The 13,511-nt window shown below is 41.4% G+C and overlaps 1 protein-coding gene across 4 annotated transcripts in view; it reads left to right on the top strand.

Moving 5' to 3' along the window:
* Positions 1 to 12,383, top strand: part of MARCHF3 (membrane associated ring-CH-type finger 3) — a 64,827-nt gene extending 52,444 nt beyond the window's left edge. For 2 of the 4 annotated variants that reach the window (XM_063181243.1, XM_063181239.1), the window contains exons 5-6: positions 3,422 to 3,631; positions 8,567 to 11,828. In XM_063181243.1, coding sequence (XP_063037313.1) covers positions 3,422 to 3,631; positions 8,567 to 8,725 — 369 coding nt within the window. In that variant the 3' untranslated portion in view covers positions 8,726 to 11,828. The other 2 variants (XM_063181240.1, XM_063181242.1) reach the window with 2 other exon arrangements.
* The last annotated feature ends 1,128 nt before the right edge of the window (positions 12,384 to 13,511 follow it).

Here is a 13,511-nt window from a genome sequence, read left to right as displayed (position 1 = left end):
GCTTTTGACTCATACTTCAGAGCTAGCTAATGAAATCCTTCCGGCTTTTTGAGGTTGGAATGTAGAATTGTGATGGCTTTATTTATTATTTAATACTGCTCTTGCCTGTCACAGCCTCATCTAATATTTGAATTGCTTGGGTTTGACTCTTTGTTCGTGTGCCACAGGGCATCAGGAGCAGGCAGCCATCAGCCTGTGAAGCAGCTCCACACCATTTTAATCTGCTCAAACTTTCAATCGGGTTTGATGGCACAGTGAGAAATGCTGCCTTAATTCAGGTGCACTGCACTGTGTGTAGTGACAGTCACAGGGTGGGGATAGCAGCACATGCCTTGACATTTGTGCTCCCTCCCTGCATTCCTGATGTTCTTCCTCCTTGCTCTGAACTGGGAACTATTTCTTGCACTACTTCAGTGGCACAGGTGCCAAAATTTTGAAGTCTGTCCTGGGAAAGAGGTGAACACCTCCAATTCCTGTTGAGGTCAAGGAGAAGTGTACAAGTGCCCAGCATTTCTCTTCCAGGCCACCTTTCAAACAATTGCTTTTCACAAAAGCTTTTTTTTTTTTTTTTTTTTTTTTCAGTCTTTAAAACCTTTAAAAGCACAATCTCTGCTATCAAGTGCTTTCCGCTCCTCTTGGTTTTTTGGTGGTTTCACATTGCAGGGACTCCTGGAAATGGAAAACAAGGGGAAGGCTGCAATCAGTCTTCTCAGAAGCAACCAGATATAACCTGGAGCTGTTGTGCACAAACCCTTGGTGCTGTTTTTTAAGTAAATGGATACAAAGCTCCAAGGAAAGTAGTGTGAGACTTTTACTCACTTTTTAGCATTCCCTTTAAAGCAACAGTAAAATAAAAAGGTGTTCAAATGTAAATGTGTGTCCATTTATTTTCAGCTCTGCTGAAGAAAACTCTGCTTGTAGCCTATTGCTGTTCTCCTCCTCATGCTGATGGGATGGAGGAAATGGCTGTGCTGGGGCTTAGCTGCTTCTTGGGGTCAACTGACCACAGCTGGTTACTATCTCTCCTGGTTAAGGAGAGGGAAAAACCAGTTTTGAGCCTCCCTCTTTAACTGGCATCTTCTCTTGAAACTTCTTGCTTACAGTAATACGTAGCTGGTTTAAAGTGCTTTGCACTTCCTTAGCACTTCAGAAGTGTTCAAGCAAGTTAAAAGCCTACATCCTGAATAAAAAGAAAAAAAAAGAAAAAAAAAATTTATGAACGTATTTTTTGTGTTGTAAATTCCTGAGTTGTACATGAGACAGGACTTCTGCTGCCAATGTGTAACCCACTTGCAGAAATAAGAGAACCAAAGTGTTTAGGGATGCATGAGCCTCATCTGGTTCTGCTGGCCCCCAAAACCCATAAAAGGATGCTGCAGAACAGGTTTGACCCAACCCTACACCTCACATTGGCAAAAAGCACAGGGCTGGATAGTTTTCCTGTTCAAATATTGACTTGTGTGATGAGGTTTGGCTTGGTTTATTTTATTTTTTTTAATTAGAAGACCTCAATGTACTGTTGTAGGAACTTCTTTCACCTCTGCTATCTCAAATCCTGTTTATAGAAATGTGGGTGTGTGGGCTTGATAGCTGTTCAACCCTAACCTTTGCTTCAGCAGCTGACTTTCAGGCACTTTGTTTCTCAAGATTAATGCCCTCTTAATAAAAATAACCTTGTGTGCATTGAACTCTGCTCATATGTGGGGGTATCTGAAAACAACTTGAAAATGGCTTTGCAAATGTTATGAGCAGAATGTTAAAAAAAAAATCCTAAAATAGCGTGGGAAATGTTAAAATATTTTCTGCACGTTTACATATTAAGAAGGGAGTTTTTCAAAGAAGCCAGTGGGCAAATGCTAGGGGCTGCACTACATAAAACATTTCTCAAGGCAGCCTTTACCACAGCTGAATAAATGACATGGTGGGTACAGATAAATGTGGACATCAGCAGGAAGCAAGAGGGATAAATTCAGGTCTCTAGTGTTGCCTAAAATACAAAGGAAAACAATATTAAGAGTAGTAAGATGAAAAGCAGTTCTTTAATGAAAACTTTCAGGTGCACAAAGTGTAGGTATGCAAGTGAGTGATACAGGATTTCTACAATTTTTAAAATTAATTAGTATTACTAATAATAAGGTCAATTAATTCGTATATTTAGCAGGTGGATGCAATAAGAGACCTGTTGCCCTGGGGTCTGTCCCTTGGAGTTGGTCCAGGGGGTTGTTTGCCCTACGTTTTGTTATGCCTCTCAAATTCTGGTGACAAACAAGGTTTCCTGGTTAAAAGTTCTCTTCTTGAGAGTGAGGCTAAAGAGAATTCCAAGAACCCGTTAGAAAGGGTTGGCTTCTTATTCTGAAATGTGAGAGAGGGCAGGGAAACTGTCGGTCATGGAGAGAGACAGGGATGTCTGATTTGGTGATCAGAACCTGATGTATTCTGGGATACAAACATTTATATACTATTTTAGGGAGGCTAATAATGTTTCACTATAATGACTGAGTTAAAGATCACATAAAAAAACTTATGCATTTTAAACATCTCTTGCTTGCAGAGATGGTGTAATTTTCTTTTTCTGGCAAACTGGTCTAATTGAATCTTCTCGCAATCCTCAAAGCTCTGTTTGCTTTTGCCAAGGCATGATGTTATCAAATCTCTTACGTTAACCAGGTCCAAAGTCCATCGTCTCTCTTGTGCCCCCCAACATTCCAACATTTCTCCCTTTCCTTTCAACCAAGACCACTCCTTTAATTGCCTTATTAATTAATCTATGCACAGATTTAAAGGTATCATGATTAATACAATAATCACATACATACCTTTCCTAAAAAGAATCTTTTAGTTAAAAACCTCCAGCCACTAAAAGGCTCAGGCTCAATCTTTATAAACTAAAAACATTCCTGTTGGCAGCTCCATTACTGGATTTAGAAAGGCTGCCAGAAGTGTAATTGCACCAAAAGATTTGATTCTTATACACAGGGTGACAGGGAGAAATGTTTAAAATGTTTTAGACTGATTTCTTCCCATGTATTCAAAGTTAACATAAAAAATATATTTTAAAAGTTCTAGACTGATTTCTCCCCGTGTATTTAAAATTAACATAAAAATCCAATTCCAGAGAACGCAGGAACTCTACTTCTTGGGGTTCCAGGGGTGTTTCAGAAGGGCAAGGGATCAGATTTGATGCGATTAGATTTGCTTTCAAAATTTTTAGTGTAAATATTTATAGAGTTCTGGAGGAACTATAGAAAAGCACTACAGAGCTATACATTAAAAACCTACAGATCCATGAGAGGCATCCCTGGGGGACGCCGAAAGCCATATCTGCCTTCAGTCCTGCAAGGGTTGGGTTTGTGCTTGAGCTGGGGGTCAAATAAATCCTCCCTGTGCTGACACGTGCCTTGGCTGTGTTGTGCCTGTGCAGTGGCTGAGGAACCCGGGCCCCCAGCACGAGAAGAGGACTCTCTTTGGGGACATGGTGTGCTTCTTGTTCATCACCCCGCTGGCCACCGTCTCCGGCTGGCTGTGCCTGCGAGGAGCCGTGGACCACCTGCACTTTAGCAGTAGGCTGGAAGCTGTTGGCCTCATTGCACTCACTGTGGCACTCTTCACTATTTACCTCTTTTGGACCCTGGTAAGTGTCAGGGGGTTTGTGTAAATCACAGGGGGAAAGGGCAAAAACAGGAAAATGGGGCGCACAGAGCGCGATGGCATAGAGCTTTGCTTCTGTTTGTCCCCTGTGCTGGTGAGTGCGGACTGCACCTGCAAGAAACCTCTTGTTTCCACACCATTCAGGCTCACTGGGACACCAGAAAGACAGTTTGTTTTAGGGTAAGGATTCTCAAATGCCAAATACCAGTGGGGACAGCAGGAGGGAGGCAGGGAAGCAGCCCGGGGGAGTTCAAGACAGATGCTGCAGTGTTGGGACCCTGGATGCTGAGAATTTTGGACTTTCTGTGCTGACAGGCACTGACCCGCAGAGAACACCTGAAGCCATGGAGAAGGCTTCCAAAATGGAACGATAGAACTGGGATTATGAGTGTATAGTATGAATAAAAGTGTGTAATATCTCCTAGCAGAGAACTTAAAGTTTTAGAATATAGTAATATATATAAAACCAGATGGAGATTTTAGGGTGAAGACTTGTCCTTCTTCTTCACCTTCTTCTTCATGAGTTTAGGTAGTATTTTGTAATTAGATAAAAAAGTCCACATTGCAGGCCACAAGTAGTCAGTTATTAAGTTAATAGTAAAAATAATATAGATGTAATTTCTTAATTAGACAGTTTATCCTTAGAAGCCTTGTAAAGGGAGAGATACAGCTCCATTTTTAGTTAGAGTGAAGTACTATAGAACTCTCAGTTTGTGGGACTGTAATACAGATAAAAACTAAAAACCATCTGAGTCCAAACAAAAAATACCATCTCACATGTTTAATGCCAACCTTAACATTAAAACCCCAAAGAATCCACACTACAGGAGGGAGTTTCATCAAAAGTGATGTGCAAAGAATGAAGACACAGCACACACACACAAAAAATAGATTTAGGTGAATAACTTGGCTGTCACAGAGAATTCAGATTTAATTCTAATGCAACATCTTGCCAATTTTACAATTCAGAAGTGTTGGATGTGGGGGAAGTCAGAACACACACTTGCCCAGGTCTGTAAAAACAGAGCTACTTTTCCAGTGCACGTTAAATTGCATCCTGCACCCCAGCATGAGTCACTCTCATGCCAATCCATCCTGAGAGCCACTTGTTCTGTCAAGGTGTTGAATTGAGATAATTTACTGGCCCCAGTGCACTGACAGGCAGCTGGCCCAGCAGAAATGAGGGGAGCACAGGGGACAGCTGCCAAAATGGGTGTTTATCAAGTCATGGTGTAGCAGCTCCCTGAGAACCCCAGGTTAATGCTGTGTTTGACATTTCACACCTCTTTTTGTGCAGTGGGAAGAGCAGGGTGGGTGCAGACGGGGAGCACACACAGCAATGCACTCAGATGGTGCCAGGCTGTGCTGCTGGGGCAGGAAAAGCCCAGCCTGCCCATATGTGTGTCCTGATTCAGGGCAAATTTGGGAGAGAACCCCCAAAGGGGTTCCTCTAGGAAAGCAGATTCAAGCGGCCTGTCTACCAACCGGGCCAGGAGAAAATACCTCCTTGGAGAAAAGTAGAAAAAACTGTTTATTAAGCAATCAATAAAACCTCTTGCTGCTCCAAAAGAGAGACAAACTCACAAAGTCCCCTCCATGGGCTGTGGCTCAGCTCACTCAGTCTCCTGTCAGTCCCAGGGGTGCTGGAAATGCCGCGGCCCAGGCCCGGCCTGGTGGGCCTCAGGTGTGAGCTGCCAGTGCTCTGCTGGTGTTCAGGCCAGAGCAGGTCTGAACAGGGCCAAAGAAAAGGGAAAAAAACCCCACAGTCCAGAGAACTTCTTTGCCTCAGCTGGCTAAAACTAACTAAAAGCAAAGGAGAGTCCTGTCCCGCTGTCTGTCCATCTGCAGACATTACAGTGCAGGAGCAGGCATATGGAGGAGTGAGTGCAGTGTCTGAAAACAAACTGCTGCATCTTCTCTCCCCTCCTTTACTCTTGGAACAAATCTTAAAGGTACAAAACTCATTATTCTGCACAAACAGAACATGACAACTGGGGATAAAAGCATCATATAGTCAAGCCAGGACACCGTGGCATGGCCACATCTCGCAGGGCCAGCACATAGCTTTGCCCCTCACTGGCTACGTCCATAAATACCCAGATCCCTTCCAGCAGATTTGGACCTGTGTAAGCTGCTGAGGAGGTGGCACCTTAAAATAAAACTGCATTGGTGGAGAAAGAAACACTCCCTGAGCTGAGCCCCGAGGAAAAAGGGGTGTGAGGGGAGCACAAAAACCCCACACCTCCTCACGAGTATCTCCAAGAAAGCTGTGAAAGGGAAATCTCATTTGCACATTTGTGAACACTGTCTCACCCACGGAGGAATGCAGGCAGGAGGGGAAGCTCAGAGCTTTGTCTCAGCCTCGTGCAGTTCATCTTTTTTGCTGTTTTCTGCTTTTCTGTGAGGCAGCAGCACTCTCCTGAGACAGGCCGCGTACTCCAGCAGTGAGGCCACACTTGTTTTTCCTGAAGTGCTGGGTGTAGATGTGCCTGGTATGCAAGCAAATATTGTTCAAATTTGCTTTGTGTGTGGCTGTCTTGGAAACCAAAATGCTGAACAATTTACCTAGCACACTTAATTCACCATCACCAAATTGTTGGAAGTGGTAAAAGGCATTTTTTCAGGTGGATTTAATTCAGCCATGACACAATCTTGTTTATTAAGACTAATGCAGTATCCCAACTTTGGTCTCTATCCCTGGATGTTGCATTTGCAGACTAAGAGGCAAAAATCCCTTACATTCACTTTATAAATTTTACCCCTTCTAAAGCACACAGGAAAATGTGCTATTAGCTCTTTGAGAACATGCTAGTGATACTGAGCCTTATATAAATACATACCTTGGTTGATTTAATAAAAATTCAGTATCTTTGATGCTCGCTCACTTGTGGACAGCTATAATTCCATTTTAAGTTGTTATTTGAGGCAGTAGGAGATGGATGGGCTAAGGCAGCACTGTGTGCACTTGAGAAGGACAAGGCAAGGAAGGCCTTTATGGGAGTGAATCACCAAATAATTGGAGCTGGGAGGCAAAATAACTTTCATTTCAGTGAGGCAGGAAAGCCCCAGCCTGGGTTTGCCTCGGGGAGGGCTCCAGGCTGCCCTTATGTGCAGGAAGGAATGGTCCCACACACAGAGAAGTGTTAATTTCATCGAATTCTTCAGCAGCACATGCCCTGTCACTTTCAGGAGTGGGAGAATCCTGTTACACAGCTATGGCTGTGCAGGGAATAGGTTCAGAGCTGTGGGGTAAATTACACACAAGATGACACAATATTCCTTTAGGTCCTGGGGAAATGAAGAGAACTAAAACTTTGTTTTACTTCCAGTAAATCAGCCTTCCTTCTCTGGAGGCAAAAGCTGGCATACAGATTATTTACACACCACATTTGTCCCAGTGAGCAGTGAGCAGCAGCAGCAGGGCTGTTATTTTTAGCATCCCAGAAGGTGTTTTATCCCTCCCTCTAAAACAGACAAGTTATCCATAAAACACTGTTGCTTTTTACTCTGTATTTTTAACACCCACACACACCCACCAAAAAAGGCACCTGGTCCTCCCAAGAAGAAAACTCCCGACACCAAAAGGGGATTCTTACTTAGATTAAGATTTTATATTTAAATTTAAATTTTACTTTTAAAAGTAATTTAATTTTAATTTAAATTTTAAAACTTTGCTTTCTCTTGTATAACATACATACCTAGTTTAACACTGCAGCTATTACTCAGAGAACTTCATGTTGTGCCGCTTGAAAACCCAACCTGAGCTCCAGTTCACTCTCCTGAAGCTGTCACTGCATTTTACAGGGCATCCCTTTGCAGGTGTTGGGGTGTTTTCACCCTCCTCACTACTCCAAGTGATTTCTGCTCCTCCTGCAGTGTATTTTGAGAAAAGATTTCTCATATTCCTTCACACACACTGCTCCACAGAAAGAGAAAGATGCAGGATGCTTTCCTTCAGGGGGAGGAGAGGAGGTTGAAAGTTGTGGGGATCAGTCTGAAAAGATGTCTTTGCAAAAAACTGCTCAGTAAACCAAAGATTTATATGTTTCCCTCAGACAACTGCAAAAAGATCTAATTAAAAAAAAAAAAAAAAGTATTTTTTAGCCATTGTAGGACATAATTGAAAGGTACATTTCTTTAGTTCTTTTTGCAGTATGGAAAGGATACAGTGCATGGGTCAACTCCTGCCCACAGCTTAAGAAGAAAACAGTCATCACTTGGCACATTTCTCTCAAAATTTACAGTTTCTTCTTAGTATTTTTGTGGGGGGTTTTTTTGGTTTTTTGTTTGTTTTTTTTTTTTTAACTGCACATACACGTCCTCTTACACAGCTACAACTCCCACAATGCTTGGCTGCCACTAAAACAAGTCATAAACTATTTTTTAAAACATGAGGCCAAGCTATCTTGCATCTCCAAAGCAATCACATATTTCCACATAAAGGCTGAAACACCTGATAACAACCACAACAAAAAATAATTTCCAGAGACAATCTAAATTGAGGCACACACATTGTCAGCTCATTGCCTCTGTGCAAGCCCAACTTTGGTGCATTCAGCAGTAAAGTATTACAAGGTAAAACACACCTGTGTTCATCTACCTGCAAACAATTACATTCTTAGTCAATTTAACAACCTGAGGCAAGAGAGGATGTCCCAAATTCTTGTTCCATCAATGCCAACAGCTCTTGGGAAAGGCAGAGGTGGGATGTCTGATTTTTCAGGCGGTAAAAAAGGGGAATGAGAGGTAAAACAGTCACAGGCTGCTTGTCTCCTGTGCTTTGGTAGCTTGGGCATGGTGGCTCTCTCTTTTCAGCAGTTCTCACCCATTCTGTGCCACTGGGAGGCACCTGGAGCCCCGTCAGGGCCCCCGCAGGGTGTCAGTGACTGAAGGCAGCTCGTGTCCCTTGTGTCCCCAGGTGTCCTTCAGGTACCACTGCCGGCTGTACCACGAGTGGCGTCGGAACAATCAGCGGGTGATGCTCCTCATCCCAAAATCTGCCCACGGCCCCTCCACCCAGCAGTCCCTGCTGGGCCTGCAGCCCCTCAAAAGGAGCTCCAAGGAGACAATCGTGTGATTTGGGCTGCAGCTGCACACTGAAGGAGGTTTGTTTTTCCTCAGACCCGTAGGGGTCGGGCACCCAGCACCCAGGAACGTGCAATTTGGATTTACAGACTGAGTGCAGAGGGATAAACCACAGTCAGAATTCAAGTCATGGATGATGCAGGCATCTGTGGCATTTGCTGAGCTGCCAAACGTGTTTAGTGAGCAGGGACCCTATGGATTCTGCAAATATGTTAATTGTTGCATCATCGAGTGATGCAAACATTTTTATTGTTTAAAGTATTAAACTATGGTAATTAACAATGCAAAACAGGTTTAAAAAGTGCGTTGTTTTCATGATTTCTTGCTCCTACAGTACTGTTTCTTTAGGCAGCTGGACAGTAACCAATATTTATTTCTGCTTCCTAAAGTGCAGCAATGGCATTTCCTCATTTGATTTTATCTGTAGGTCCATTATACCAATGTTTTGATTATTAAAATCTGTGTGCAATGAGGTCTACAAATTGGCACATTATTTAAATGCTACAAAGTGATTGGAAAATTGTATTACCCGTTTCCTATTTGGCAGGGAAGGTCTGACAGGAAGATTCTTCAGTTATGACTCTAGCATGCGCAAGAGAAAAATTACACAAATTGCAATAATCTTCCTGTCAAAAGTATAGTACATAGCACTCAGGAAAAAAAAAAGATATTCTACTTTTCCACAAAGAAGCACCACATTCTTCAGTGAAGTGCACGTTCTGCTGGTGTGAATTCAAACTTAGCCAACATATCCTGCATTATACCAGGCTGAATTTAACTCTACAGCTTACTTTTGTGTAGGGAAAGCTCTGCATGCATAATGAATGAGATCATCGGATAAGTTTTAGGAAGCAGGGACACATCTTGCATGAAGAACAGCATTATTTTAAAGCAGCAGAAACTCCAGCTTGACAGGTAGGATTTGGCAGAGTGTGTGCCAACCCTGACCTCTCATGGTAGCACTGAGACAAAAAAAAAAATTAAAAATATTTAATAACACAGTCTTCTATGGAGACCAAATGGAATTTGGAGTGTAAAATCAGACCTTATTCCTGGGTGACTTTATCTGCTTCCCCTTGGTTTTATGCCTAATTCATTCAGCAATCCTTCACTCCCAGAAGAGACACACTTATTTTAAATAACTAGCAAAACCTCATTGCCAAATGCTGCTAGAATTAGAAATTGATACAGAGCCCTTCTGAACAGATGAATTTCTTAGAATTGTGCATGGATGGCAGTACCACCATGTGCTTTGTTTTCCAAAAACTGCATGAACTGAAAATCAAAAGGAAGACATAGCAGGAAGGCTAATAATTTGTTATTCATAAAGTTCAAGGTATTATGGGTATTTACCATCAGACAAGAAATTATCTGATGTTTTGTGTGTGCTCTGTGGGGGTGAAAAAGCTTTGTACACAAAGTCAAATCTGTTAAATTTCTTTATTCTGTCTGTGGACCAGTCTAGCTGTGAGCATGTTATTTAACAATGTTCTTTGTGACTGTCAGTCATGGGGATAGGAGAATCATGGGGATATAAAGCAATAACAGCCTCATTCCAATAGAAAGGCACTTACACAACGAGCCAAGGTGTGTAGGAAAGCCATGAACCTGCAGATCTGTACTCATCAGTCTGACAAGGCTGGGGTTGCTCATGTTTGGCTGTGAATAAATGCTTCTCTTCCTGAGAAAACTAAACAAGGCTCTGAAGATAAGATCACAGTCTCTGTGATAGCCTAAAACCTGTAATGCTTTATTTTTTTTTTTTTATACCTCTTCCTAATGGTAAATAATTATTTGGAATGAAGACTGAACACTCACTTATGCAGAATTCCAGATTTTAAATAAATATCTGCTGGCCAGGGGTAAAGAAATAAAGCAAATCTAGCTGGGTCAGGATGCTGTCAGTGTTTTAATGCCTACAACACAGACTTTAGGTAAGCTTTGTTCAGAACGCTATTACCGCTCTCAAATTCTTTGAAAGAATTGTTATTCTTAATGAGTGCTATTGTTGGCTTTGCCTCATGAAACCACAAATCAGGGTGGATAGGGAATTAAGTGGCAAAACATTCAGGGAAACATTTGTTCAAGTGAAGCTGCAAGGTCTGTGCACAGAGATCAGCACAGTGGCTTGGCCCAGATCATCTGTGTTATTTCAATTTTTTTAAATTAGTTTTTTGGTTTTGGTTTTTTGTTTGGGTTGGGTTTTTTTTTTCGGTGTAAAGACATCTTTACTTACCTGAAGAAGGCATATTGAAGCAGATAGAGAGGAAAATGCATGGTCCAGTTCAGCACACACATCACTAACCCAGTTTCTGTGCTTGATGCAGCGGCACAGCAGAACTGTCTGGTGAAGTCACAGTAGTGTCCCATGGATTTTCTTGAGGAAAAAAAAGTGGCTGGAAAAGTCCAGTCAGACACTTAACATTGCATTAAACTCATGAAAAAAAAAAAAAAAGCATCCTTGTATTCTTCCTTTTTTCCCCTAAAACAGAAGAACTGGGAGGTGAGAGATGTTACCTCTTAATCCCACTCCTGCTCTAAAGATTAACAGACAGAAGGATCTCCCAGATGGGAGCTGATTTTTCTTCCAGGAGTTGACGCTGTAGATGCCACACCAAGCCCAAATTTCCATAAAAAACTGATTACAGCAGATTGGTAAAAAAAATTATTACAGAATATTTTCTACAACAGCAGCAACACCCATTTCTGTCTGAATAGAAATGAAAGACAAAATTAACCACAGCAGAAGTTGCAGCCAGCAAAGCTCCTGGTAGCACAATGACATTTTTGTTATGCTCTCCTTAAAAAACAAAATTAATTAAAGAACATATTTAAAGACAGGGTAAGGGACCACCTTTTTGTATTTTAAAAATGTCATTCAACTTCTCTCTCAGCAACTTTATGCTTTCTTCTCATGCAGCTGACCTTGTCATTTACATTCCTTTTCCAGATAAGAAGTTACATGGAAGGAACAGTATTCAACAATATTTGAGCCAATATTTTCAGTTGCAAATGATAAAAGCAGCCTGTTCTGATTCAGTGTGATGAATATAATGCACAATGAGAAAGTTTTATTTTTTTATATAGTCTTTCCCCTGCAGGACTTGCCTATCACATTACAGGAAGATTGAGAAATACCCCAGCTTTCTGTTCAGCTGGAAGGAAGTCACAAGAGAAGCAGTTATTAAAGATAATTCAGTTTTTTGGTGTTGTTTGGGTTTTTTTTTGTTACTCAACTGAACAGTTCTGCCAGACTGAGACCTCAAAATGTGCTTTACATTTCATTTATTTAAACCAGCTTTGCACCAGGACAAAGTCACACAGAGCAAAGTGACAACTCTGCAAAAAGGGACCTGGAGCCAATAAATGCAACTGGCCTTTGATGCAATGGGTACCAGCAGAAAGAGGTTTGAGAACAGGTACTGGGACAGACTCAGGCACTAAGAGAGTTAAAAAAGCTCTCCCTTTGAAATAAAAAAAATTTTTAAAAAAATGTTAATAATTAAACATCTTTATTTGCTACTTTTTTGTGAGATGGCGCTTCACTTAACACAGAACTGGTTAATTAGAGAATTAAAGAAGCATTTTCCTTGCGAGCACAACTGAGCCCTGCCTCTTTACTGCCATTTATTGGGAATTCAAAAGTATCTTTAAAACTACAAGGCAAACTCATAGACTCACACAATTTTTAAGGTAGGAAAAGATGATGCATCAAGTCCAGCACCGCCACGTTGACCTCAAACCATGTCCCCAGGTGCCACATAGGTTTGGTTGGAAAACTCACAGGGGATGATAATTCCATCAGCTCCCCAGGCATCCCATTCCACCCCTTCAGTGAAGAAACTTTTCCTAATATCCAGTTTAAACCTTTCTTGGAGCTCCATGTGGTTGTTGTGAGCCCAGGGCAGGACGCAGCACTGCCCCTGGCTGTCCCTCAGCCATGGATCTGGCCTGTCCAGACCCCTCTGCAGAGCTCTCCTGCCCTCCAGCACATCCAATTTAGTGTTATCTCCAAATTTACTTACAAAATTAAGTAAATTAAATTTACTTAATTTAAATTTATTATTTATCTCTATTGATCTATAACACCCCAGATCAATAGAGATAAATAATAACCAGAGGTCGTCCCAACACTGATGGTGACATCTCACTGATCTATTGTGTTATTCCACATTTCAAATTTAAGTTTCATGTGCATTTCCAAATGAGACAGCTTTTTTTAAAAAATCAAGGGTTACATCTTAAAGCAGGTTACATCCCTTAACCTTCGTTCAGGTATTGAATATTTTGCTGACAACCTCTCCTCCACACTTACTTCTGGCAAGGCTACTTCTGTCCTCCCTTTGGGGTTGAAAGATTACAAAACCAAAGGGAATTTTCTTTATTCTAGGTGTACCAAATACTTTCCCAATAAAACTTGTCAAAATAGAGACCAAATGTTGATATCCTATGTACAAAATGCCCTTAGGAGCAAAAACAAAACAAACCAACCTCAAAAACAAGATGCTGCAGTTGCAGGGGAAATCAATGTCACAGTTTAATCCCATAGCTTCTATTATTATGCAGAAAGTAAGACTCGCTTGCCAAAAATAATATTTTTTGTTCTAAAAGTGCAGAACTGCTACAAAAACTCACATCCAAGAGTTAATTTTTATTTGTAGGAAAATTCTATCAGTCAATCATCTTAAGCTGTAATGTGCCTTACTGATGCCCCAAACGCAGCTTTTCTTTGGGGTTAATCACAGTGTTTTCATCACACAGGAATCCTGTATTTACGC

This window comes from Melospiza melodia, chromosome Z, assembly GCF_035770615.1.
Source record: "Melospiza melodia melodia isolate bMelMel2 chromosome Z, bMelMel2.pri, whole genome shotgun sequence".
Classification (NCBI taxonomy): domain Eukaryota; kingdom Metazoa; phylum Chordata; class Aves; order Passeriformes; family Passerellidae; genus Melospiza; species Melospiza melodia.
Note: the sequence above shows the minus strand (reverse complement) of the source record. Positions and strands in the feature narration are given on the sequence as shown.